Source organism: Bos taurus, chromosome 16, assembly GCF_002263795.3.
Source record: "Bos taurus isolate L1 Dominette 01449 registration number 42190680 breed Hereford chromosome 16, ARS-UCD2.0, whole genome shotgun sequence".
NCBI lineage: Eukaryota > Metazoa > Chordata > Mammalia > Artiodactyla > Bovidae > Bos > Bos taurus.
The window spans coordinates 76,095,516-76,118,888 of record NC_037343.1 but is presented as its reverse complement, the minus strand read 5'-3'; the positions used below and the strand labels follow the sequence as shown (position 1 = coordinate 76,118,888).

At 37.5% G+C, this 23,373-nt stretch overlaps 1 protein-coding gene across 1 annotated transcript in view; it reads left to right on the top strand.

Annotated features, from left to right (window-relative positions):
- Nucleotides 1–21,982, top strand: part of ZBTB41 (zinc finger and BTB domain containing 41) — a 39,491-nt gene extending 17,509 nt beyond the window's left edge. The window contains exons 5-11 of the mRNA XM_003587103.5: nucleotides 650–797; nucleotides 3,718–3,847; nucleotides 7,179–7,274; nucleotides 8,604–8,710; nucleotides 10,173–10,278; nucleotides 11,281–11,369; nucleotides 15,790–21,982. Of these exons, the coding sequence (XP_003587151.2) occupies nucleotides 650–797; nucleotides 3,718–3,847; nucleotides 7,179–7,274; nucleotides 8,604–8,710; nucleotides 10,173–10,278; nucleotides 11,281–11,369; nucleotides 15,790–16,445 (1,332 nt within the window). The 3' untranslated portion in view covers nucleotides 16,446–21,982. The remainder of the gene's footprint in view (nucleotides 1–649; nucleotides 798–3,717; nucleotides 3,848–7,178; nucleotides 7,275–8,603; nucleotides 8,711–10,172; nucleotides 10,279–11,280; nucleotides 11,370–15,789) is intronic.
- The last annotated feature ends 1,391 nt before the right edge of the window (nucleotides 21,983–23,373 follow it).

Here is a 23,373-nt window from a genome sequence, read left to right as displayed (position 1 = left end):
GGATTTTTTTAAAAGTTGTGTCTATTCTTCTTTCTGACCACTTTTAAGAGATAAACTTTGAAGTAATTTTTCTGAGGTTTTTTTATTCCAATTCCTAATCAAATATATGGCTGGTATGACATATAATTAATTTTCAAATATACATTTAATGGATTTAGAAATGTTGACCAGGATTAAGATTACTGTATAATCTGAGGAATTAGCCTATTAGAAATGTAAGATGTTGAAGTAATTTCTTACTATAATTCCTCCGGGGCTTCCCTGGTGGCTCAGTCGGTAAGTGATTTGCCTGCAATGTGGAGACCTGGGTTCATTCAAACCCTGGATTGGGAAGATCCCCTGGAGAAGGGCACGGCAACCCACTCCAGTAGTCTTGCCTGGAGAACCCCATGGCCAGAGGAGCCTGGCAGGCTGCAGTCCATGGGGCTGCAGAGTCGTGACAGGACTGAGTGACTGAGCACAGTGCACATAATTTCTCAAGGCGTTCTTTTTTTTTTTTCTGTACAATCAGTTGATTATACTTTTGGTAAGTTTTTTCTTTTGGGAGAAATTCCTGACTGCTTGAATTTATATGTTTATTTCTCATCAAAGCTTTATATTTTTATTTTAGATTCATGTTCCCTCACATTGTATGTGCGTTTTCCTTTAGATTTGTAAGAAATCTTTTACTCGAAGACCACACTTGGAGGAACATATGATTCTCCATTCTCAAGACAAACCTTTTAAGTGCACCTATTGTGAAGAACATTTCAAATCACGATTTGCACGGTTGAAACATCAAGAAAAGTTCCATCTGGGTAAGCAGATTACTTTTCTAGGAGCATCACAGCCAGTGTTGGTGAGCACGTCATGCTGGGGAGACTGCTGCTGCGGGACCGCTTAGGAGAGGAGCTCATGTGAGGGGGCCGGGCTCTGGGAGACGAGTAAACGCTGGGTGTGTTTTGTTTTTGGTGGCGCTTGTGGTCGTGGTCAGAACTGCATTATTTACAGTTGATTGTCGGATAGGTTTGTGAGTGCCTGGGCTAGGCATTTTTGTTTGTTTGTTTTAGAAAAACCTCATTTTTCAGAAAGTGCAGTAAACTTGGTACACTTGGAACGCAGGGCTGTATTTGCTGAGTTTTCTGCCTCCTGCTAGTGGGCACAGTGGAGACTTGTGTTCCAGATAGGTGCATTTATGACAGCTTAATCCCAGTAATGAATTATCATCATCCAAGTAGCCTTTTCCCTGTCCTATTCACTGTTTTTATTGACAACTTGGATAAAAGATAATATACTTCATGTTTTATCAATATGCAGCATGACATAAAGCTCGCAGCGGGAGTGGTAGCAGAAAATAAAAATGTAAAAAAAAAAGTCTGTCAAAAAAGTTAAAACAAATTAACTTAAAATTAATTATGAATAAATACAAAGTTGTACATATGGGAACAATCTGACTTCCAGTCATTAGGAGTTGCAGAGCTGTAAAATGGTACAGAATCCAAAGGCCTCAGTTTTCAGATGGGCTTATTAACAGCAGAGGCCTTTTAGATACTGTCTGAATCAGTAATGTCATATGACTGACAAAAGCAATGGTAGTTTTAAACGACATTAATGAAAACGTATTGTTCAGAATTAGGAAGGTCGTCATCTCACTGATTTTAAATTGATCTGGAACATTGCATTCATTTATGGATACCACATTCAGGATGCATATTGACATATATTCCAGAGGTGGGTAATTATGGCAACATAGGGCCTTAAGATCATGTCATCTGAAAAACTTTTGAAGGACCTTGAAATATTCTGTTTAGGAAAGGGAGACAGAACAGCTGTCTTCGGATATTCTCAAGGCTCTGTGTACACAGTGAGGAATACAGTTGCCCCTCAGTATCCGTGGGGGTTGGTTCCAAGACTTCCCCAGACACCCAAATCTGAGGATGCCCAAGTCTCTCCTATAAAATGGGGTAATGTTTGCATATAATGTGCAAATCCTCCTGCATACTTTAAATCATCTTTTGATTAGTTAAATAATACCTAGTACAATGTAAATGCTATTCAAATAGTTGTAAATACAATGTGGGTTTCCCTGGTAGCTCAGTGGTAAAGAATCTGCCTGCCAAGCAGGATACCCAGGTTCGATCCCTGGATCAGGAATATACCTTGGAGAAGGAAATGGCAACCCACGCTGGTATTCTTGCCTGGGGAAATCCCATGGTTAGAGGAGCCTGGCAGGCTACAGTTCTTGGGGTCATGAAAGAGTCAGACATGACTTAGCATGTAAACAACAACAAAATACAACATAGATGCTATGTAAATGGTTGCCAGGGCCTGGCAAACTCAAGTTTTGCTCTTTGGAACTTTATGGAATTGTCTTCAAATATTTTCTATCACTTCATGGGAAATAGATGGGGAAACAGTGGAAACAGTGTCAGACTTTATTTTTCTGGGCTCCAAAATCACTGCAGATGGTGACTGCAGCCATGAAATTAAAAGACGCTTACTCCTTGGAAGGAAAGTTATGACCAACCTAGACAACATATTCAAAAGCAGAGACATTACTTTGCCAACAAAGGTCCGTCTAGTCAAGGATATGGTTTTTCCTGTGGTCATGTATGGATGTGAGAGTTGGACTGTGAAGAAGGCTGAGCGCCGAAGAATTGATGCTTTTGAACTGTGGTGTTGGAGAAGACTCTTGAGAGTCCCTTGGACTGCAAGGAGATCCAACCAGTCCATCCTAAAGGAGATCAGTCCTGGGTGTTCATTGGAAGGGCTGATATTGAAGCTGAAACTCCAGTACTTTGGCCACCTCATGTGAAGAGTTGACTCATTGGAAAAGACTCTGATGCTGGGAGGGATTGGGGGCAGGAGGAGAAGGGGACAACAGAGGATGAGATGGCTGGATGGCATCACTGACTTGATGGATGTGAGTCTCAGTGAACTCTGGGAGTTGGTGATGGACAGGGAGGCCTGGCGTGCTGTGATTCATGGGATCGCAAAGAGTTGGACCCGACTGAGCGACTAATCTGATCTGATCTGATTTTCTATCTGGAGTTGGTTGGAACTGCAGATTCTTCAGGGTGGTGTTCATTGGGCAGGGCATAGCAAGTACACCATACTTCTTTTTCGCACATCCTTGGTCTACCTTTTGGTTTGCCCTTCAGTAGAATTCTGTCTTCTCTCCAGTCATTTGGTAAAACCATGGTGACATTTTGATTGCAGTTAAAGGTCAATATTACTGTAAGAAATTTGTGTTTAGTTTTTGTAAAACTAAACAGAAATGTGCCACAGTATTTTCAGTCTAGACAATATCATTACATTTTTTTGGTTATAAGGAGCAACAGTATATTTCCAAACCATGAGCTCTCTTAAGTCCTCTGTTTATCCTTTGAAAGTTTCTTATTACCTCTTTTCCCCCCGAACTTTGGTAGGTAGCATTTTTTACTTTGATCCAGTCTGATTTCAAGCTAGGAGTTGGCCATTTCAGTTTGTAAACCCATTGGTTTATTCAGCATTTATTATACCAGATGCCTGGTGCCATGCTCAGCTCTGGAGATCTAGAGGTGTACCCTGTCTTCTGGGACTAAACGGTCCCAGAAGGAAGGAGATAACTATAAATAGATAATTGGTTGTGTTACGAGATATGCACTAGTAGTGGGAGGTATGAATTTATAACATGTATTAAATTTAACCTAGTATCTGTTCATAAACTTTACATGCACACTAATTCTTCCTTTGTAGGTCCTTTCCCATGTGATATATGTGGTCGCCAGTTTAATGACACTGGAAATTTGAAACGCCATATAGAGTGTACTCATGGTGGAAAGAGAAAATGGACTTGCTTTATCTGTGGAAAATCAGTACGAGAAAGGTGAGGAATTATCTAAATACCCAGAAAAATCCTGATACTGTTATGTAGAAATAATCAATGAATATATTTTATAAGATTTAAGGTAAAATAAGATACTTGAATCATGCTTTAATTTGAAACTTAAGTATAAAAGAAATTACATAAATGTTATAGAAGGTGATACGAAGTCAGGATTTTCAAATTTAGATGGTGAACTTAACAGAGACATCATTTTGTCTCTTTCTGAAACCCCACTAAATATTCATTAAAGGTTGTTTGTTCATTCATTCATTTTGAAAACATAAGCTGCAAAGACAGCAAGACAGGAAAGCCACAAGAGCAGCCCAGGTTTGGAAGCTCAAAAGCATTATCGGTGGGAACTGACCTAGCAGGTCTGAGGAGGACAGATCCCAGAGCGGTAATGGAGAAATAGAGAGCCTTGTCTCCTTGCAGAGTCCACAGAAGGTGCGGGAACTGGCGGGCCCAGATGCCTCTGGAACCAGAGTGAAGGGCAGGGGGAGTAAGGACTGCTCTGCAAGTGAAGTTAGAGCGTTGGGTTCTCTGTCGCCTGCCAGGCCTGCTGCTGGACAGCCCCCCCCGCAGTGGCAGATAGCTGCGTGGAGTCATACAGTCGGACACACAGCAGTGAGCCCCAGTTACGGTACAATGCAGTGCACTGCCTACGATGTGTGCTACACGGCAGTAAGACAAAGAAAGGGAGCACTTACCTGAATGGGTGTTTCTGAGAGAGGGACGAGCGGAGGGGACCCAGGATACCACGGGAAAGTGTTGTCAGTGACGGGAGCGTTCTCCGTCTCATCCCGCACATAGCACTCTTCTTTAAACAGTATGTGCATACTAGTACACATACTAATCATACACATATACTCTTATATGTAGAAGTATGTAGTTCTGCGCTTAGTATGTGGAAGTTCATTATTTTAAAACAATTGAAGTGACACTTTCCTAAAAGAACAAATGGGTACAGCGGCAGAAAAACCAGTATGCTACATTTATATGAAACTTGTATTTACCCGATTAGCAAAATATAAATGATATCTTATACATTATAAATTATTGTTTCCCTTAAAGGTCTTTCTGTAAAAGTAAAAATCAAACAGACTGAAAAGGAAAACAACCTTTCCATCTTTTCACTTGTTAGGGTCTGGGAATAGTTTTCCTGGTGGTGTGGGCCTGGAAGAGGAGACCCCCTACTGGTGGAGATCTGCCTTTAGTTCACATTCACCTTCATGCCCACTGGATGTGGGGCCGAAATAAAACCAGGTGGTGGTGACAGTCAGAAGCCCGCATGGTCAGATATACTGTGCTTTCCTTTCTTTCCCCTCAAAATAACGTTGTCTGCCCTTCCTCAGCCTTTATTTTATGTATGTGGGAAATCTCCGAATATTAGAACTGTAGGAGATGCCACAGTGGTTAGTGATCCATCCACGGTCGGTAGGGCTGGAGGATTTAGGACTAGCAACAATTAATATCCTTTACATGGTTTCCCTGTTTACCATTGCCATCTGGAAATTGCAAGTATCTGTGAAGTTTTCTTTGGCTTAAAACATTACTTTAATAAGTTGTGAGCACATATTGGAAAGGAATAGTACTGATAAACTGGATTTCTTATATATTATTAAACTCTATCCACTAAAATTTACATCAGTTTTACTGATTTGTCACTAAAATTCAGTACTGACAATTGAGTATTTTTCATTTGTATGTCTTGGAAGTTTCAGTTCAGTTCAGTCGCTCAGTTGTGTCCAACTCTTTGTGACCCCATGAACTGCAGCACGCCAGGCCTCTCTGTCCATCACCAACTCCCAGAGTCCACCCATATCGAGTCGGTGATGCCATCCAACCATCTCATGCTCTGTCATCCCTTTCTCCTCCTGCCCTCAATCTTTGCCAGCATCAGGGTCTTTTCAAATGAGTCAGCTCTTCGCATCAGGTGGCCAAAGTATTGGAGTTTCAGCTTCAACATCAGTCCTTCCAAAGAACACCCAGGACTGATTTCCTTTAGAATGGACTGGTTGGATCTCCTTGCAGTCCAAGGGACTCTCAAGAGTCTTCTCCAACACCACAGTTCAAAAGCATCAATTCTTTGTTCAGCGCTCAGCTTTCTTTATAGTCCAGCTCTCCATCCATACATGACCACTGGAAAAACCATAGCTTTGACTAGACGGACCTTTGTTATTAAAGTAATGTCTCTGCTTTTTAATATGCTATCTAGGTTGGTCATAACTTTCCTTCCAAGGAGTAAGCGTCTTTTAATTTCATGGCTGCAATCACCATTACAGTGATTTTGGAGCCCAGAAAAATAAAGTCAGCCACTGTTTCCACTGTTTCCCCATTTGCCATGAAGTGATGGGACCAGATGCCTTGATCTTAGTTTTCTGAATATTGAGCTTTAAGCCAGCTTTTTCACTCTCCTCTTTTACTTTCATCAAGAGGCTCTTTAGTTCTTCTTCACTTTCTGCCATAAGGGTGGTGTCATCTGCATATCTGAGGTTACTGACATTTCTCCCGGCAATCTTGATTCCAGTTTGTGCTTCCTCCAGCCCAGCGTTTCTCATGATGTACTCTGCATATAAGTTAAATAAGCAGGGTGACAATATACAGCCTTGACGTACTCCTTTTCCTATTTGGAACCAGTCTGTTGTTCCATGTCCAGTTCTAACTGTTGCTTCCTGACCTGCATACAGGTTTCTCAAGAGGCAGGTCAGGTGGTCTGGTATTCCCATCTCTTGAAGAATTTTCCACAGTTTATTGTGATCCACACAGTCAAAGACTTTGGCATAGTCAATAAAACAGAAATAGATGTTTTCTGGAACTCTGTTGCTTTTTCCATGATCCAGCAGATGTTGGCAATTTGATCTCTGGTTCCTCTGCCTTTTCTAAAACCAGCTTGAACATCAGGAAGTTCATGGTTCACATATTGCTGAAGCCTGGCTTGGAGAATGTTGAGCGTTACTTTACTAGCGTGTGAGATGAGTGCAATTGTGCGGTAGTATGAGCATTCTTTGGCATTGCCTTTCTTTGGGATTGGAATGAAAACTGACCTTTTCCAGTCCTAGCAAACCACTAGCAAAGGAGGCCAGAGCTAAATTATTTGCTTTTTTAAAGAAAAGAGACATAATAAACATACTGGTACAACTAATCCAATAGGAAGCAGAAATGTTGTAGGAGAAGGGGAACAGTTGACATTATGTTAGCTTGAACAACTTTCTAGTAAGCTTTCTAGAAATCTGTGTTTATGTATTAAATTTGTGTTTCTGTATTAGGTTGGCATTAAAAAATCTGTAGCTATATATATATGTGTGTATACTTTTTTTTTTTTTTAATACAGAACTACTTTGAAAGAACATTTGAGAATCCATAGTGGAGAAAAGCCTCATCTCTGTAGTATCTGTGGACAAAGTTTTCGTCATGGAAGCTCATACAGGTAGGTCAGGCCATTTTCCCCTATAGTAAGAAAGATAAAATTCTACCTCCGTTTTATACTCTCTTTTCTTAACATTGTGTTAGTTGTTTGATGAATTAAAACATGTCTTAACATTTGTGATCAAGCAAAGCTGTGCAGAAAAGTTTATAGACTTTTGCCTCTTCTTTATGCCTTTTAATATTTTCTTCATTCTGTAGTATAAAATATGTTAATATCACTAAGAGTAATGCTTTACCAAGTCGTTTTTATTTAAATATTTCATTACTTTTCTTTGAATCAAAATTCATGAAAACTCTGGTGTTCTAAAGTTGGTGTATTTTTTCAGTCCTAATTGTCAAAGAATGTTTTTGTTACAAAAATATGACAAAATTGAAAACTCGAGGATTGTCAATTTTAGAAAGTTTTCTGAAAATAAGTTGTAACTTAAGTGATTATTTTTACAGCTGAATGCTGACCACCATTGCAATTTATGAAAAGTTGTTTTTAAATGAATAAATAATAGATGACTACTTATTGTGAAATATGTATACAATTTTAAATCTTATCAGTGTTCTCAGGATTTTAGTTTCTACACTGTTATTTCCTGTTTTTAAGTTTAAACAGAATGCTGATTTTACTGATTTTAGTCATAGCAGAATCAACACCTGTTTTGACAACTTGAATGGAAAGGCTGTTTATTTCACTAGGATGTATACAGATGGAATATTGTGGGGATAAAAATAACTCAAGTTAAATGAATTCTCATAATCTGTTATTTATGATAGCCTTTTATAATCTGTTTCTAGGTGATTGTAAAATGAGCCACACTTTATTTGGTTGGTGTGAAGGAAAGGAGTGAAGTGTGACTGTCAGAAAGCTGATTCCTTATCGGCTTTGCTAAGTTCTCAGTTGCCAGTGTGTAAGCGGTGTCAGTTGTCCAGAACAGGACTGATTCTCAGTGATTTGCTCTCATCACACATCTGTCGCTTGTGCACTTACCTCGTTTGTCGATTCTGATTCTGTCCCATTCAGTCCTGCAACACCGGCTGACACCCCTAGACGTCCGGTAGGTTCCCAGAAGCAGGTTAGGAGCCTCATGTCAGGAAGGAATGTCATCCAGAGGTAGTGGAGTCTGTGCAGATGTCGAAGTGCTGCCCAAAAACAGCTGAGTGGGACCCTGGAGTCAGGTGTGAAGCGGGAAGGCCCCTAGAAGTCAGAAATGGAGCAAATAATGATGGGTGAGCGTGGTTGAGTAGCAGCCCAGTTCGCATTATTGAAAGTTTAATCGAGTTTTTCTCTTTCCTTGTCACCGGTGTCAGTGGGCTTCATTTATTTTTTTTTTCTTTGTAGACTTCACTTACGAGTACATCATGATGATAAAAGATATGAGTGTGATGAATGTGGGAAAACGTTCATTCGTCATGATCACCTTACGAAGCACAAGAAGATACATTCAGGTGAGGCGCACTTTGTAACGATTTTCCAGAGCACCTGAAAAACCACACCATGGCTGTGCTGGCTGTAATTTAAATAGCTTGGTATATTTGGTCACCTCTTTGTAAACAATGCTGATTATAAAAGCTTTTTTAAAAAGCATCTTTTTAAGCTTTTTTAAGCATTTCTTTTAAAAAGAGACATAATTTTGTGACATGTTTTTTTGGTCTCTGTAATTTTAATCATTTGGTTACCCTTTATGATCACAAACTGACTTTTAAAATTTGTTTCAATCAGATTCTCAAAATTTGCATTTTGTATATAATGTGGATATGTGAAGTTATTACCATTGGCACTTTTTTGAATCAAGAAGTCAAGATTATATTTCTCATTTTAATTGGATTTGAAAGAAGCTAGCAAAACTTAGATCCCTCAAGAGGATCATTGTAATTGGGGTGTTAAAGTTTATGTACCAGTGAATTTTTGAAACCGTATCTTTGGAAGAGCACCTTAATAATCCTGATCAATTTCAGATCTTTATTCTGTATTTATAATTTTTATACTCTGGGGATTTCTTTCATATTTTCCTCTCAGATTGATGTTCAGGAAGTGCTAAGAGAGCCACCTTTATGAGCACAATGATGGGAAAGAGCCATCTCTCTCTGAGCCCAGTAGAACAGGTGATTATTATTATTATTTTAACCATAATTTAAATGGACAGTGTGCAGCAGATGTAACAATTTCTTTAATGATCCCCGTGAGGCAGGCTGCAGTTGTTATCACCACTGTTAATAGTGCTAAAGTTCTGATGACTTTGGCATTGTGCATTTCCATTTTCAGGAGGAGAATTGTAAATTTCTGATTCTAGAAGTCACATGGTTTAATTGCACACGGGTAATGAGACTGATTTTTAAAGAGCAAGCCTTTGTAACTGAATATGAGAATAGAGGTGACAAATTGAACTCTTCTAGAACTTTCCTTTATATTTGTATTTTGGCTCATTGCAAATGTAAGAAATCCCCACAGATGAAAAATCTTTAAAAGTAAAGTGTAAAGATCTGAAAATGTTCAGGTCCTTTTTTATAAACAATAAGACAGCCTCATCTTGATTCATTGTATATTCATTTGAGGTGTTTGATATCCAGACTTATATATTCCTTTAAAAAAAAAAAAAAATCCTGAGTTGTGAAGTCCTTTCATTATCTCACCCTGTTACACTGAAAGTCAAGATTTGAAGTCTGCAGCAAAAGGCTACCGATTCCTTCTCCAACTGGGGAGGAGGATTCACATTCCTAAAAATAAGTACAGAGTCCCTGAAGAAACATAAATTTGAGTATTAATATAAGGCAAAGAGCCCGGATAAAGGGTGGCTTTACTTTTCTGGTATCTGTTTTCTACCATGGTGTGTTAACTGCTGGATAATTTGTTTCTGGGGATAAAAAAGATTGACATGCATATTATAACAAAAATATTTGGATCTTTAAGGTGAGAAGGCTCATCAGTGTGAAGAATGTGGAAAATGCTTTGGCCGTAGGGATCATCTCACTGTTCATTATAAAAGTGTACACCTTGGAGAGAAGGTGTGGCAAAAGTAAGTTTCAGGCAAAGTTTCTCATCATCATCACCTTGGATAAAGCTAGGTTGGAGAAAAGTTGTCTCATAGTTTATTTTATTTAATTGAGGATGGGTTAATCAGTGACCTTTTCACCAGCTTATCTAGCTTCTCTGCAGATGTAAAGGAATTGAATGTAGCATAATTTTTCATACTTGTTTTCAGTTGATTCAAACACTGGGAGATGGTAGACATTGAAGTGAGTGACTAATATAAAATTGTGGCCTTCTTTGGGGATTTCATTTATATTTGGTTGCGGTAGCTCTTGGAGAGCTAAATATAAATGAACATACTGCCTATATTTTGTACTTAATGTGACAACAATTATTGGAAAATGTTGTCAGAATTTAGATCCCTTTAATGACACTGATAAATGGTACTTTAATGGAAGGAGGTATGTACTGTCTTTGAATATCAACTTTTTAATACAATTTAGATATCCAGGCTTAATAACTTGGATTGTGTGAGTATGAGATGTTCTAAGAATTCATGTTCTTGGAGTAGGTATTTGGATCAAATGGTCTAAGATATCGGGAAACTTAGTGTAATGCTGACCTAGATAATCATGGAACCAGAATTGGTCCCTTACACGTTCTGCAAGGGCTGCTAGGAGTGGGTCTAGAGTGGAGCCTTGTGATCATTCCACGGTGCGCTTTTGTGGTCAGCCCCCACTTACCCATCTCATTGATTTTTTTTTTGGTCCCTATAATTTTTCCTTCTCATTTTTAAGTAGAAAATAATATATAAAATTCTGATGATTTAAAGCTTAAAATAAAGTAGTTTAAAGTTGAAAATCTAAAGATATCTTTTTATAGATTTATTTGTTGAGTATAAATGGAGGAGGAAAAACCAGGGTTAAGGCTGATGTTTAAAAAGTATCTCCATGTTCATTTTATTCTCTGCTTTAATAATGAGACAGTTATGTATGAAGTTATAACTTATTTTCACTATTAAAACACTCAAATATTTTTATTTTCTTAGATATAAAGCAACCTTTCATCAATGTGATGTTTGTAAGAAAATTTTTAAAGGCAAATCAAGTCTGGAAATGCATTTTCGGACACATTCAGGTAAAACCTGATGGGTATTTTATATATATATATTTATATATTTGTTTATATATTATATATATATGTATATAGTCTAATTATTCAGAAGTGATAAATGGATGTTTATACTTTGTTGTTCTTGGTGAAATTGGTTTTTTTCCTGCCAGTAAAATTTTTACTTATTAAAATTGGTGTCATGAATGGACATTAGTCTGATCATTCTGTTCCATATTATGTAAGCTTTAATACTTTTGAATATCATTTTGTAGAATTTGGGGAAATTTTTTTCCATAGAGAATTTATTTAACTTTCAGTTCTCATTTTCTCCTTTCCTGGTTGTTTATGGTTCCTCTATATCTATATCATATATATCATAGAGCATGGCTCTATGAAGACATTTTATTTCCTTATCTTTTAAAAGAGTAATTCAGATACGACCTTGCTGTTGCTTATCAAGTCAACCATTGTATGGTTTTCCTTTTTACATATTCAGTTGTGATGTATAGGTAGTTATAGTAGAATGATTCACTTCAGCTGCTTTCTAGGACTTGAAAGTGAAAGTCATTCAGTCGTGTCCAACTCTTTGCAGCCCCATGAACTATACAGTCCATGGAATTCTCCAGGCCAGAATACTGGAGTGGGTAGCCTTTCCCTTCTCCAGGAGATCTTCCTGACCCAGAAATCGAACTGGGGTCTCTTGCAATGCAGGCGGATTCTGTACCAACTGAGCTATCAGGGAAGCCCTTTCTAGGACTTATCATTTTCTAAATCTTTCCTTTTTTTCCTTTGGCAATTCTACCATATTTTGAAACATAGATTGTTGGATTTTTTTCCTATATGTTGTCATAGTTCTTGTTTTACTTCTCATGTAAATTAATAATTTTTAAAGCTTTCTTTCCTTCTTTTTGGGCTTCCCAAGTAGTCTGTACAGCATCTGCCTGCAATATGGGAGACCTGGGTTCTATTCCTGGGTCGGGAAGATTCCCTGGAGAAGGAAATGGCAACCCACTCTAGTATTCTTGCCTGGAGAATCCCATGGACAGAGGAGCCTAGTGGGCTACAGTTCATGGGATCGGAAGAGTTGGACACGACATAGTGCTATCTTTCTTTTCCTTCTTTTTAAGAAAGAAAGCTATTAATACATTTATGGCTGTTTGCTTTATATTTAGTTTGGAATTTGTCAAGCTGCCGTTCTGGAAGGGAAATTAATTTATTTTATATTTCTCATATTTAATGAGAATTGGAAATAACTGAATTTGGGCAATTTCAATAGCATAAAATTACAGTAAAAAATCTATTACTGGGACTTCTCTGGTGGTCTGGTGGTTAAGTGGTCCCAGTGCAGGGGGCCTGGGTTCAATCCCTGGTCAGCAAACTGGGTCCTGCATGCCACAACTAGGAGCCCCCATGCTGCAGCTAAGACTTGGCACTGCCAAATATTTTTTAAAAATTAAAATAGAAAAAGGAATTTGTTACTGGTACAGTAACTGTGTTAAACATAAAAACGCATCTCCCTGAAAATGAAAAAGTCCTAATTTGGGAGTTACATAAATAGGAGTAAGAAATGAGGAAACTGTATTAATACTATTCTCAATGCTAGTTAAGAATAAACTCATGATTTGAAGGAGATAGTTAAAAGTTAATTTGAAACCATTGATGATTTCAGAACTGTAAAACTATAGGAATTACCTAGAGGAGAAAGTTATTAAGGGCTGTCTTTATAACTGCATTAAGTTTTTTTTAAACATTGATTTGTAGTAATTAATTGATAACCAGTGATTTTGGAATTCTCATCTCTGGATATGTCACAGTTAGTTAGAATTAGGGACAAGTCCCTCTGTCCATGGAAAACTGGGGAAATGAGCTCTCTTACAGATTAAGACAACACTTAATGGCAGTTACAAAATGAGATAGAGGGATCATTTGAAGCAGAGGTCAACTACTTTTTTGGTAGAGGACTGCAGAGTAAACATTGGAGAAGGCAATGGCAAGCCACTCCAGTACTCTTGCCTGGAAAATCCCATGGATGGAGGAGCTTGGTAGGCTGCAGTCCATGGGGTCGCCAAGAGTCGGACACGACTGAGCGACTTCACTTTGACTTTTCACTTTCATGCATTGAAGAAGGAAACGGCAACCCACTCCAGTGTTCTTGCCTGGAGAATCCCAGGGACGGGGGAGCCTGGTGGGCTGCCGTCTATGGGGTCGCACAGAGTCGGACACGACTGAAGCGACCTAGCAGCAGCCTAGCAGATAGTAAACATTAAAGGTTTTGTGGCCCCAGCAGTCCAGACCACAAGCACTCAACTCTCTGTGGTAACATGAAAGCAGCCATAGACAAGGTATAAATAAAAAGAACGTGACCACATTCCAAGAAAATATTATTTACCAAAACTGTCATTGTGCTGTTTGTCCCATCTGTTACTTAATGCTTTTTTCCCTTGTCTTCACTTCCTTGTAATTGTGAAGTCTTTTTATTACCCATTTTCCCCTTGGTTTACTTGTTAATTGCATATTCTTTCAGTTTTCTTTTAGCAGTCACCCTGTAGATCACAATGAGTTTTCTTAAATGATTAGACTCTATCTCACGTTAGCTCATCATCCCTTTTCAGACAGTTCAGAGACCTTACGACACCTCGTCTGTCACCCTTTATGCATTGTGTGTGTTTTAATTTTACATATACTTTAAGTGACATAAGACCTTATTATTTTGTTATTTTGCTTTAAATAACTTGTATTATTCATTTTTACTCTTCACTCCTTCCTGCATTACCATTCTTTGACCTGGAATCATATTCTTTCTGCATGAAGAATTCCCTTTTGTGCATATCTGCTGGCACCAAATTCTCTTAGGTTTTGATTGTCTGAAAATGTTTTTATTTTACTTTATAGAGGACATTTGGCTGACTATAGAATTTATGTTAGTGGTTATTTTTCTTTCAGTATTTTAGATGTCATTTTTTCCTCTTTGACCTTCTTCAGTTTTTGGTGAAAAATATACTGTCAGTCTTATTGTTGGTCATTTAAAAGGTATTTCTTTTTAATTGCCTGCTAAGATTTTTCTTTTATTTTTGATAGTTTTTTATAGTGTGCCCAGATATGCTTTTTTTTTTCCTCTTTTGTATTAATATTTTTTTAGATATATAGAACTTATTGCATCTATGACTTGATGCCTTTCATTTAGTAAGATTGTCAGCCATTTTTTCTTTCCAGTTCTGCTTCTGACCTATACTCTGTTTTCTTTCTGGGACTCCGGTTATATGTATATTAGACTGTCCACTTTGTCTTATGTATCTCTCTCATGTAAGTGGCTTCCAGTACAAGCTTATGATGTGACAGCTTTATAAGGTGAGAAGAATGGCCCAAGCTAAAAATGTCAATGTTAGTAGGGCTCCATTTCTTTCTGGAGTTGCTAGGGAAGAGTCTGTTCCCACTCGGTTGGATTATTTATTGACTTTCAGGAGTAGGACTGAGGTTCTAGTTTTGTAGCTAGTCGTAAGCTGAGATCTTCTCGGGTTCCAGAGGCTGCCGCATTTCTTGAGTCCTAGCCTCCTCCTTCCGTTTTCAGAACCAACAGCGTGGGTTTGAGTCCTCTTGTCACAGCTGTCCTACCCCTTCATCTTCAGTTATCACTGCTTTTAAAAATCTTTGTGATTTTGGGTCTACCTGGTTAATCTCCCCACTTCAGGGTCTTTAAGCTTAATCATATCTTCAAAGTCCCTCTCTCCATGTAAGGTAACAAAATCAGTCCTTTCGGGGATTAACCAACCACCCTGGCTACTTTAAGAATTTATACCATTAATAGGAAGAAACAAAAACTACAGTGTGAGAACCTGACTCAGGCACAGCCAAAAACTGGCTTCCTTATTCTTGATCCTGATCAACTCTCCTTATTTTAATCTCAGGCTATAGACACCAGTATTACTACTTCTTATTCCAGTCCAAAGCCCCAGGTTAGTCAGAGTTGCTGTTTTAGTTTTTAATCCTTCTTGATAGGAAGAAATCAAATGTTCTAGTTTTACAGCTTCTTTAGGGGCTATAGTGAGAGCAAGCCGTAGTAACAATAGCGTGAGTTTATAAGGTACTCACCATGTGCCAGGATAATGCTGAGCACTACTATTTACTTTTCTCATTCAGTCCTTTCACCAGTCTGTGAGGCAGGTACTATTAACAGGTGAGGAAATTGTGCTTAGAAGTTGGGGGGTTTGCTCCAGGTTTGCCTGGTAAGTGGTACAGCTAGAATTCAAACCCAGATCTTTCTGATGTTTGAGTTCATTCTCTTTTTTTCTTTACCAGTTACTATACTGCCTCCACTTTATGATAGCATATATTAATTGCTTTTATTAAGTTCTTGTAAGTATTCACATGGAAAATTTACTGCTTAATTAATATTATTGTCTTAACTGAATGTATTTTACGGTTAATTTCATTTATGTTCAAACAGGTGAAAAACCATACAAGTGTCAAATTTGCAATCAATCTTTTAGAATTAAGAAAACTTTAACAAAACACCTGGTCATTCATTCTGATGCCCGGCCTTTCAACTGTCAGCACTGTAATGCGACATTTAAACGGAAGGACAAGCTGAAATACCACATTGACCACGTTCACGGCATAAAGTCTCCCGATGACCCTCTCAGTGCTTCTGAGGAAAAACTCGTGTCCTTGCCGGTAGAGTACTCATCTGACGATAAAATCTTTCAAACAGAAACAAAACAATACATGGAGCAGCCCAAAGTCTACCAGTCGGAAGCCAAGACCATGCTACAGAACGTGTCTGCCGAAGTGTGTGTCCCCGTGACGCTGGTCCCGGTGCAGATGCCTGACACGCAGGGTGACCTGGTGCGCCACACCACCACCCTCCCGCCCCCCGCTCACGAGATCTTGTCGCCACAGCCGCCGGCCACGGATTACCCTCGAGCCGCTGACCTAGCTTTTCTGGAGAAATACACGCTTACTCCTCAGCCTGCAAATATAGTTCACCCAGTCCGACCCGAACAGATGCTCGATCCTAGAGAACAGTCTTACCTTGGAACGTTATTGGGCCTTGATAACTCCACTGCTGTACAAAACATATCTAATAGTGAGCATCATTCATGAGCAAATCTAAACATTCCACAGACTTCTTCAGTGGCTATGCACAATGGTAGCCTAGCGCTGACGGCTTTTAAATTAGTGGGGCTGCTATTTTTTCATTTTCTGTATAGTTTCTCAAGTCCTCAGATGCTTTTCCAATCAAAAAAATATGTATCTCTGTTTACTGAACATATTTGAATATTTGGACCCATTTTGAGGTATATAATATTTGAAATAGACATTTTGTGATTTTTTTTTTAAAAGATTATTTAGTGCTAATTTTTAACTCTCTTAACTTTTCAAAACTATCAGCTGTTGACATTATGGGGGTATTTGTTTTTAAACATCGGTGGAAGTTTTTATTCTCCTTTAGTCTCATTCCTCTTTTCTCCTTTCCCCATCTTCCAAACAAGTGTTAAGGAACATGTACCCTTTAAGAAAGAATGTCAGAGTGTACTGATAATTGCAACTGTTCCTTATCCTGACTTAAGTTTCATGATTATTTCTTCCAGATTTAAAAAAAAATGAAATTAGGAATTTGAATTTATAAGAAAGTCTTGGGATCGATCTGTGTTGTTTTTCCATCTGGCCGTAATTTCAGTGTATCACTCTTCTTTGGTCTTTTGACAGACTCAAGACCAGAAAGCTGACTAATGTAGGATTAGCTTGTTAAATGAAATGTAGAACTGAAATAATTATCCAAATGATTGGTTTTTGCCTGTGCTTCAATTATTATGAATAAGAAATGGAAATACAGATGTAGGCATTAAATTATACAAGTTGAAAATGTGTTAAAAGCAAAATATGGCAGTTTTAACTAGATATTTTTTAAGGTAAATTAACTGTTTGTATTTTGTCATTTATTTCAGAAACATTAACAGTATATCAGCATATATCATCATCTAACTAATTAAAATTCAGTTAACAAGCCACTTTTGGTCTCATTTACCTTGGCCAGCTGTAACTCTGGGAAATAGAACCTAGAGATTTGTGTTTAATTATTAGAACAGGGGCCAACAAATTATAAAATTCATGTCTAACTGAACTAAATGTTCATTTACTTTAATTAGAGCAAACCATTCCTTGTATACAGATACACATGTAACCTAGATCTTTATTTTTACTTTACACATAACCCTAATGTCTGTGATTATCCTTAATTTTTATGTTTGTATGATACAAAAGTTGAGGACTTGGTAAAAGGAAATAGCAGTTGGAGCAAAACCTCACTGATTAAAATTAAATGAGGAAAACAAAAAGTCAGCCAAAATTGTGAAATACCTTAAAGATGTGCACTTTCCATACTCTGAAGTCAATTTAAACTTAAACTAGGATGTTTCCTAGTGGAGCTGCTCGAAGGATTAGAGACTAGGCAGGGTTGATTTATTATTAGCATGTCCTTATGTAAACTACTGGAAAATAGCAATTTTAAGAGTTTTCTATTTCAGTTTTGTTTACACTCCTAATTGCTTTAAGCACTTTTTTTGTGTAAACTGTAAAGTCTGGCCCAGCCCTTGTGAAAAAGAAAAATCACAAATAAAATAATGAAGTTTAGCAAAAAATTTTAACCACTTAATAATGTGGAAACATGTTTGCTGAAGCACTTAAGAAATGAAGGTACTTTGCAGGAATATTTACCACACTAGTGGGGAAAAAAAAAAAAAGTTGAGAATTGGGGCAGTTAACCAAAGTAGCTCATATAACTAGTAAAGCCAACCTGAGTTTTGCCTCATTTGTTGAAGTTTGGTTATAATTCTCCTATAACTGATAGATACAAGCAATGTATCAATATTCTTTTTAAAGCATTCTTACTTTTGTGTGGAAATGTTGTGTCTGGGGTACTTAACATGATAGAACTTGACTATATAAGGTACTATTAATTTGTCTTTCAAACTGACTTTTAAAAACATCTCTTTATGATTTTTATCATAAAGACTTTTAACTAAAAGACTTACTATGATGAAAAGAAATCACTTTTAAAAATGTACCCTGCCTTGAATATAAAACAATGTAGAAAAGTCTGGACTTAGACAAAGGCAAATAGTATATATGTATATGTGTGTGGTATATTATATGTTTGGTAGCAGAAAAAGAGGGTGTTGCATTTTCACATTCAAAAGAATACTTTGCTTTTTGAAGGTATTGACTTTAGGGTTCTTTTAATAATAATCTCCTAATGCTTTAAATATATAATTTGATTGTAGGAATTGGTTTACAGTATAGAACTTTTCTTGAATACATCTCTTATATAAAGTGAAACATAATTATATTTACTTATTATTGTAGATAACTTAAACTTGAAAAGTAGTTTACTGTTTTATAAAATGCTTTGACGGTTAACTCATTTAAACCTCATAGCCAGCTCTGAAGTAGAAATGGCATGCTGTATTCCCATGTTAGAGATGAAGAGTCTGAGGTTAAGCCTACATCGTTAGTAAGTGGCAGAGCTACTAATAGGGGAAGAAATAGAGCATTAATGAATGCTTTCCAGGTGCCAGGCACTGCATTTTCTCATGTAATCTTAAAAATAGTATGGGAGGTAGGTAGTATAATTCTTATGAAGAAATAGTCTCAGCGGGCAAACAAATCTTCTGCCTCTAATCTCCAAATTAGAATATAAGAAGTCTTAAAATTGTGAAAACCTCATGGATTTGGGCAAACTGAATGTATATATAAGTTTTTGAAGTTGGCACAAAAAATATGAAATGAGGCCTGCTCTTTTCAGTTAAGTGTTTGTCACATTTGATTTCGAGTATTTGGGGCAAATGCTCCATTAACTCTAAAATCCATGAATTCTGTAACTATAGTTAAAATTTTGAATCTTGCAACTAAGGTCAGCCTCATTCAGAATTTTTTATTTTATGAGCATAATTTATTGTTTTAAATTAATTTTGTAGCTGATAGCTGTTAGCACTTATTATGTAAATTGAATAATTTATCAAATGTAGAAATTTGTTAACCTAATCCATTTTTACGTAAATACGCCAAAGATTTTTAGTAGGTTTTAAAATAGTTTAAAAGAATTTAAATTCTTTGTTGTTTGAATAAATATTTGTCCAAAGAAGCACAGTTGAAGTCCTAGGATTATGGATTTTCTAAAAAAAAATCATTAGTTTGAATACTAAGAATAAGTGTTTGTGTTTATATGTATTAGAAATAAGAACAGAAGAAAATACTCCGGGAGTAGTCATACTGACAAGCCAATTACAAGTAAGAATACTCTGTTTTCCTCAGTTTAATTAATTGAATGTTATCTTTTAAGTGGACACTATTAATTGCTAAATAATAATAAGCTGATTTTTTACACTACACTATTAAAATAATTTTGCCTTAGAATTTTTTTAGGACAAACTGAAGATTTTTTTGTAACAAACCCCACCTATTTTTTTGCAGCCTAAAATACCATTTAAGATTAGGGTTTGTTCTTCATGCCAGCAAGATTTCACTAGCTATGAAGGTGGTGATCTTTGCATACTTTTAAGTAACTTAGTCATTTATTGAAGAAGAGTAGCAAAAATAGGGTTTTAAACTGGTGCTTTATTAAGTGACTTCCTTTAAAGTGATGGTACATCATGAAGTAGGTACACTAATACTTTTCTGTCAACCTTAAAATTGTCAAAACATCTTGGCAGAGTGAGTGACTATAAGCTATTAGTTAAGGGCTAGTAGGTATTCAAAAATCATTCATTGCTTTCACTCTGTCATTAACAAATGAATTAAAAACACCGTTAACTGGTGTGTGTGCATGTAAGTTTGCGTTCTCTTCTCACAGGTCATTCTGCTGTATCATGGGTGGGAAGTCAGATGTGGAGCATCAGCTCTGCGACAGTGTGCTTTTGACCATGCCCAGTCATCTCTGGATTGAATGCTTTGTGCCTTTTCAGATTGAGGCAGCAGTTTGTAGTAGCTTAGAGTTGACTCTGCTGGCTAGGTTGTGCTGGTTAATAAATGATTGTGGTTGTTTTGTTATTGTTATGGGTCTTATGTTTGTGTTGCCTGCTGGTCAGGCAACAGTCTTTTTTTTTTTTTTAGGTTGCTTTATATTTTTGTAGGGAAACTGGCATCAAGTACTAGTATGAATTTTTTTTTTAATCTTTACTATTGTGGCCTTTCTAGTTACTGCAAAGCCACTCCTGGGCCTGTCTCTAGATACTCACTAGAGGAATCTGACAAATAAAATGAGCAGTGTGTCTGCCTCTCCATCTCCTCCCATCTCCCACCTTTTCTTCTGAATAATCCGTTACCAAACCACCCTGCTCTAAAAAGCAGCTTCTTCGCTCAGTTTGCCTAAAACTGAGCCAAAGGTGATGGTTTGAGATGAGTCTCTAAAAAGCAACATCCCAACCAACTGACAACTTGAGTTGATGAACTCAGGAAAAATTAGGACTTTTGAAGTCGTATTTGGATCATTCTAAGATTCAGTGCCAAATTTTAAATGACTCAAAATGTATTTTTTAATAAGAGTCAAGTCACATTTCTAAAACCTGTAATAGTGTTATGGTAAATGTCACTTACTATTAGGCTGAATAATGGATAATGTGACAATAATTTTGTAGTAATTTCTAGGAACCACAGACAGTTCTTTTTAGGTCCTCCCCTTTTGCACATTCCTCTCTAAAGTCTGTAGTGGTTTTTGGGGAGGGGGGACTATTCCCTGTTTCTTCAAAAATTGTTTCTACTTCAAGGTACTTTTATTCTGGACTAGTGGCATACTTTCTGCGCTTCCTCTTTGGCAGTGGCCTTAAGAAGGCAGAAGTAGCAGCAGTAGGTCATGTGAAGAATGAGGGGAAGGGCTGGTGGAGAGAGTATCTTTCCTGTATTTACTCTTCATCTTTCAATTTGCTGTGCACTCATCTTGAGTCTGTGACTGTTGAAAAATCCCTAAATAGTTTAAATTGAGCCTCTATAGCTATTCGTATAAAGAGAAAATAAGAATTATATTCAGAGAATAGAGGTTATACAAAATGGATATGTCTTTTTATTCTGCTTTCCCCCCCTAACTTCTTAGATAAAGAAGTAATTTTGGTGCTCATATTACTGCTAGAGATTCTAAAACATTTCTTGAATGAAGAGTGTGCACACTTATTGTTATTTCACCCTGTTGCTTGGTATTCCTGCTTTATGATTACACAATTTTTATTCCTTGTAACAGTCGGACTTTTCTTATCCCTGTGGATAAAACTGTATTACAGCTGATGACTGAGGCTGCCAAAAATGAGCACAGAGGTGGGCACTTGGATTATGAGATTTATGATGTACATTAAAGTGGAAATGCCTTTGAACCTGTTTTCAGACTCCAATCTTAAATTTTGTTTTTAATCATTAGAACTTTTAAAAGCAACTACAAAGAAAAATCTAAAATACCAAGATTTATAATTTTGTCAACTGTGTGTAAAGTATCTTGTGAGTTTTCTAGATATTTTGACTGTCTTGTGTTTCCTGAATATCAATGTCTTTATAGAAAAATTCAGTTCTCTGTGAAGACTAGGAAGTGTGTTGTATGCTGAACTAGTTCTTTGTCTTGTTTTGATATTTAAATAAAGTTCTTTGGTCCTAATAAAGCATTCTAGGTTTTATTGAACACATTTTCACAGCATGACAATGCACAGTGCTCTGCCTGCCTCCTGAAAAATTGAATGAAAAGACAGTGAACACATAGAAAACCAAACTCTTGGAGCACAGGTATTAAAATATTACTCACTTTTCATAAGCTAGATATAATTTCAAATATTTTATGTTAAATGTATAAATCATTAATATTTAATGGTTTTTAATCCAACCAGTCCATCCTAAAGGAAATCAGTCCTGAATATTCATTGGAAGGACTGATGCTGAAGCTGAAACTCCCAATACTTTGGCCACCTGATGCAAAGAACTGACTCATTGGAAAAGACCCTGATGCTGGGAAAGATTGAAGGCAAGAGGAGAAGGGGACGACAGAGGATGAGATGTTTGGATGGCATCACTGACTCAATGGACGTGAGTTTGTAAACTCTGGGAGTTGGTGATAGACAGGGACGCCTGGTGTGCTGCAGTCCAGGGGGTCACAAAGAGTCGGGCATGACTGAGCAACTGAACTAAATTGAAGTGGCTAAAGAGGAGAGTGAAAAAGTTGGCTTAAAGCTCAACATTCAGAAAACTAAGATCATGGCATCTGGTCCCATCACTTCATGGCAAGATGGGAAAACAGTGGAAACAGTGTCAGACTTTTTTGGGGCTCCAAAATCACTGCAGATGGTGACTGCAGCCATGAAATTAAAAGACGCTTACTCCTTGGAAGAAAAGTTATGACCAACCTAGATAGCATATTCAAAAGCAGAGACATTACTTTGCCAACAAAGGTCCGTCTAGTCAAGGCTATGGTTTTTCCAGTGGTCATGTATGGATAGGAGAGTTGGACTGTGAAGAAAGCTGAGCACCGAAAAATTGATGGTTTTGAACTGTGGTGTTGGAGAAGACTCTTGAGAGTCCCTTGGACTGCAAGGAGATCCAACCAGTCCATTCTAAAGGAGATCAGCCCTGGGTGTTCTTTGGAAGGAATGATGCTAAAGCTGAAACTCCAGTACTTTGGCCACCTCATGCGAAGAGTTGACTCATTGGAAAAGACTCTGATGCTGGGAGAATTGGGGGCAGGAGGAGAAGGGGACGACAGAGGATGAGATGGCTGGATGGCATCATGGACTTGATGGACGTGAGTTTGAGTGAACTCTGGGAGATGGTGATGAACAGGGAGGCCTGGCATGCTGCGATTCATGGGGTCGCAGAGTTGGACACGACTGAGCAACTTAACTGAATTAATATATTTTCAATCATTAATGACAGTTATTATGCTTGAAGCAGCCACCTGCTGTTTTTCCCCAAGAAGTCTAAAGTGCAGAAAACCTCATGGATGGGCTGTCCCCTGTGACAGTGAGGGCCATTCTCACCGGTGCCCCTCACTCCCAGAACTGTA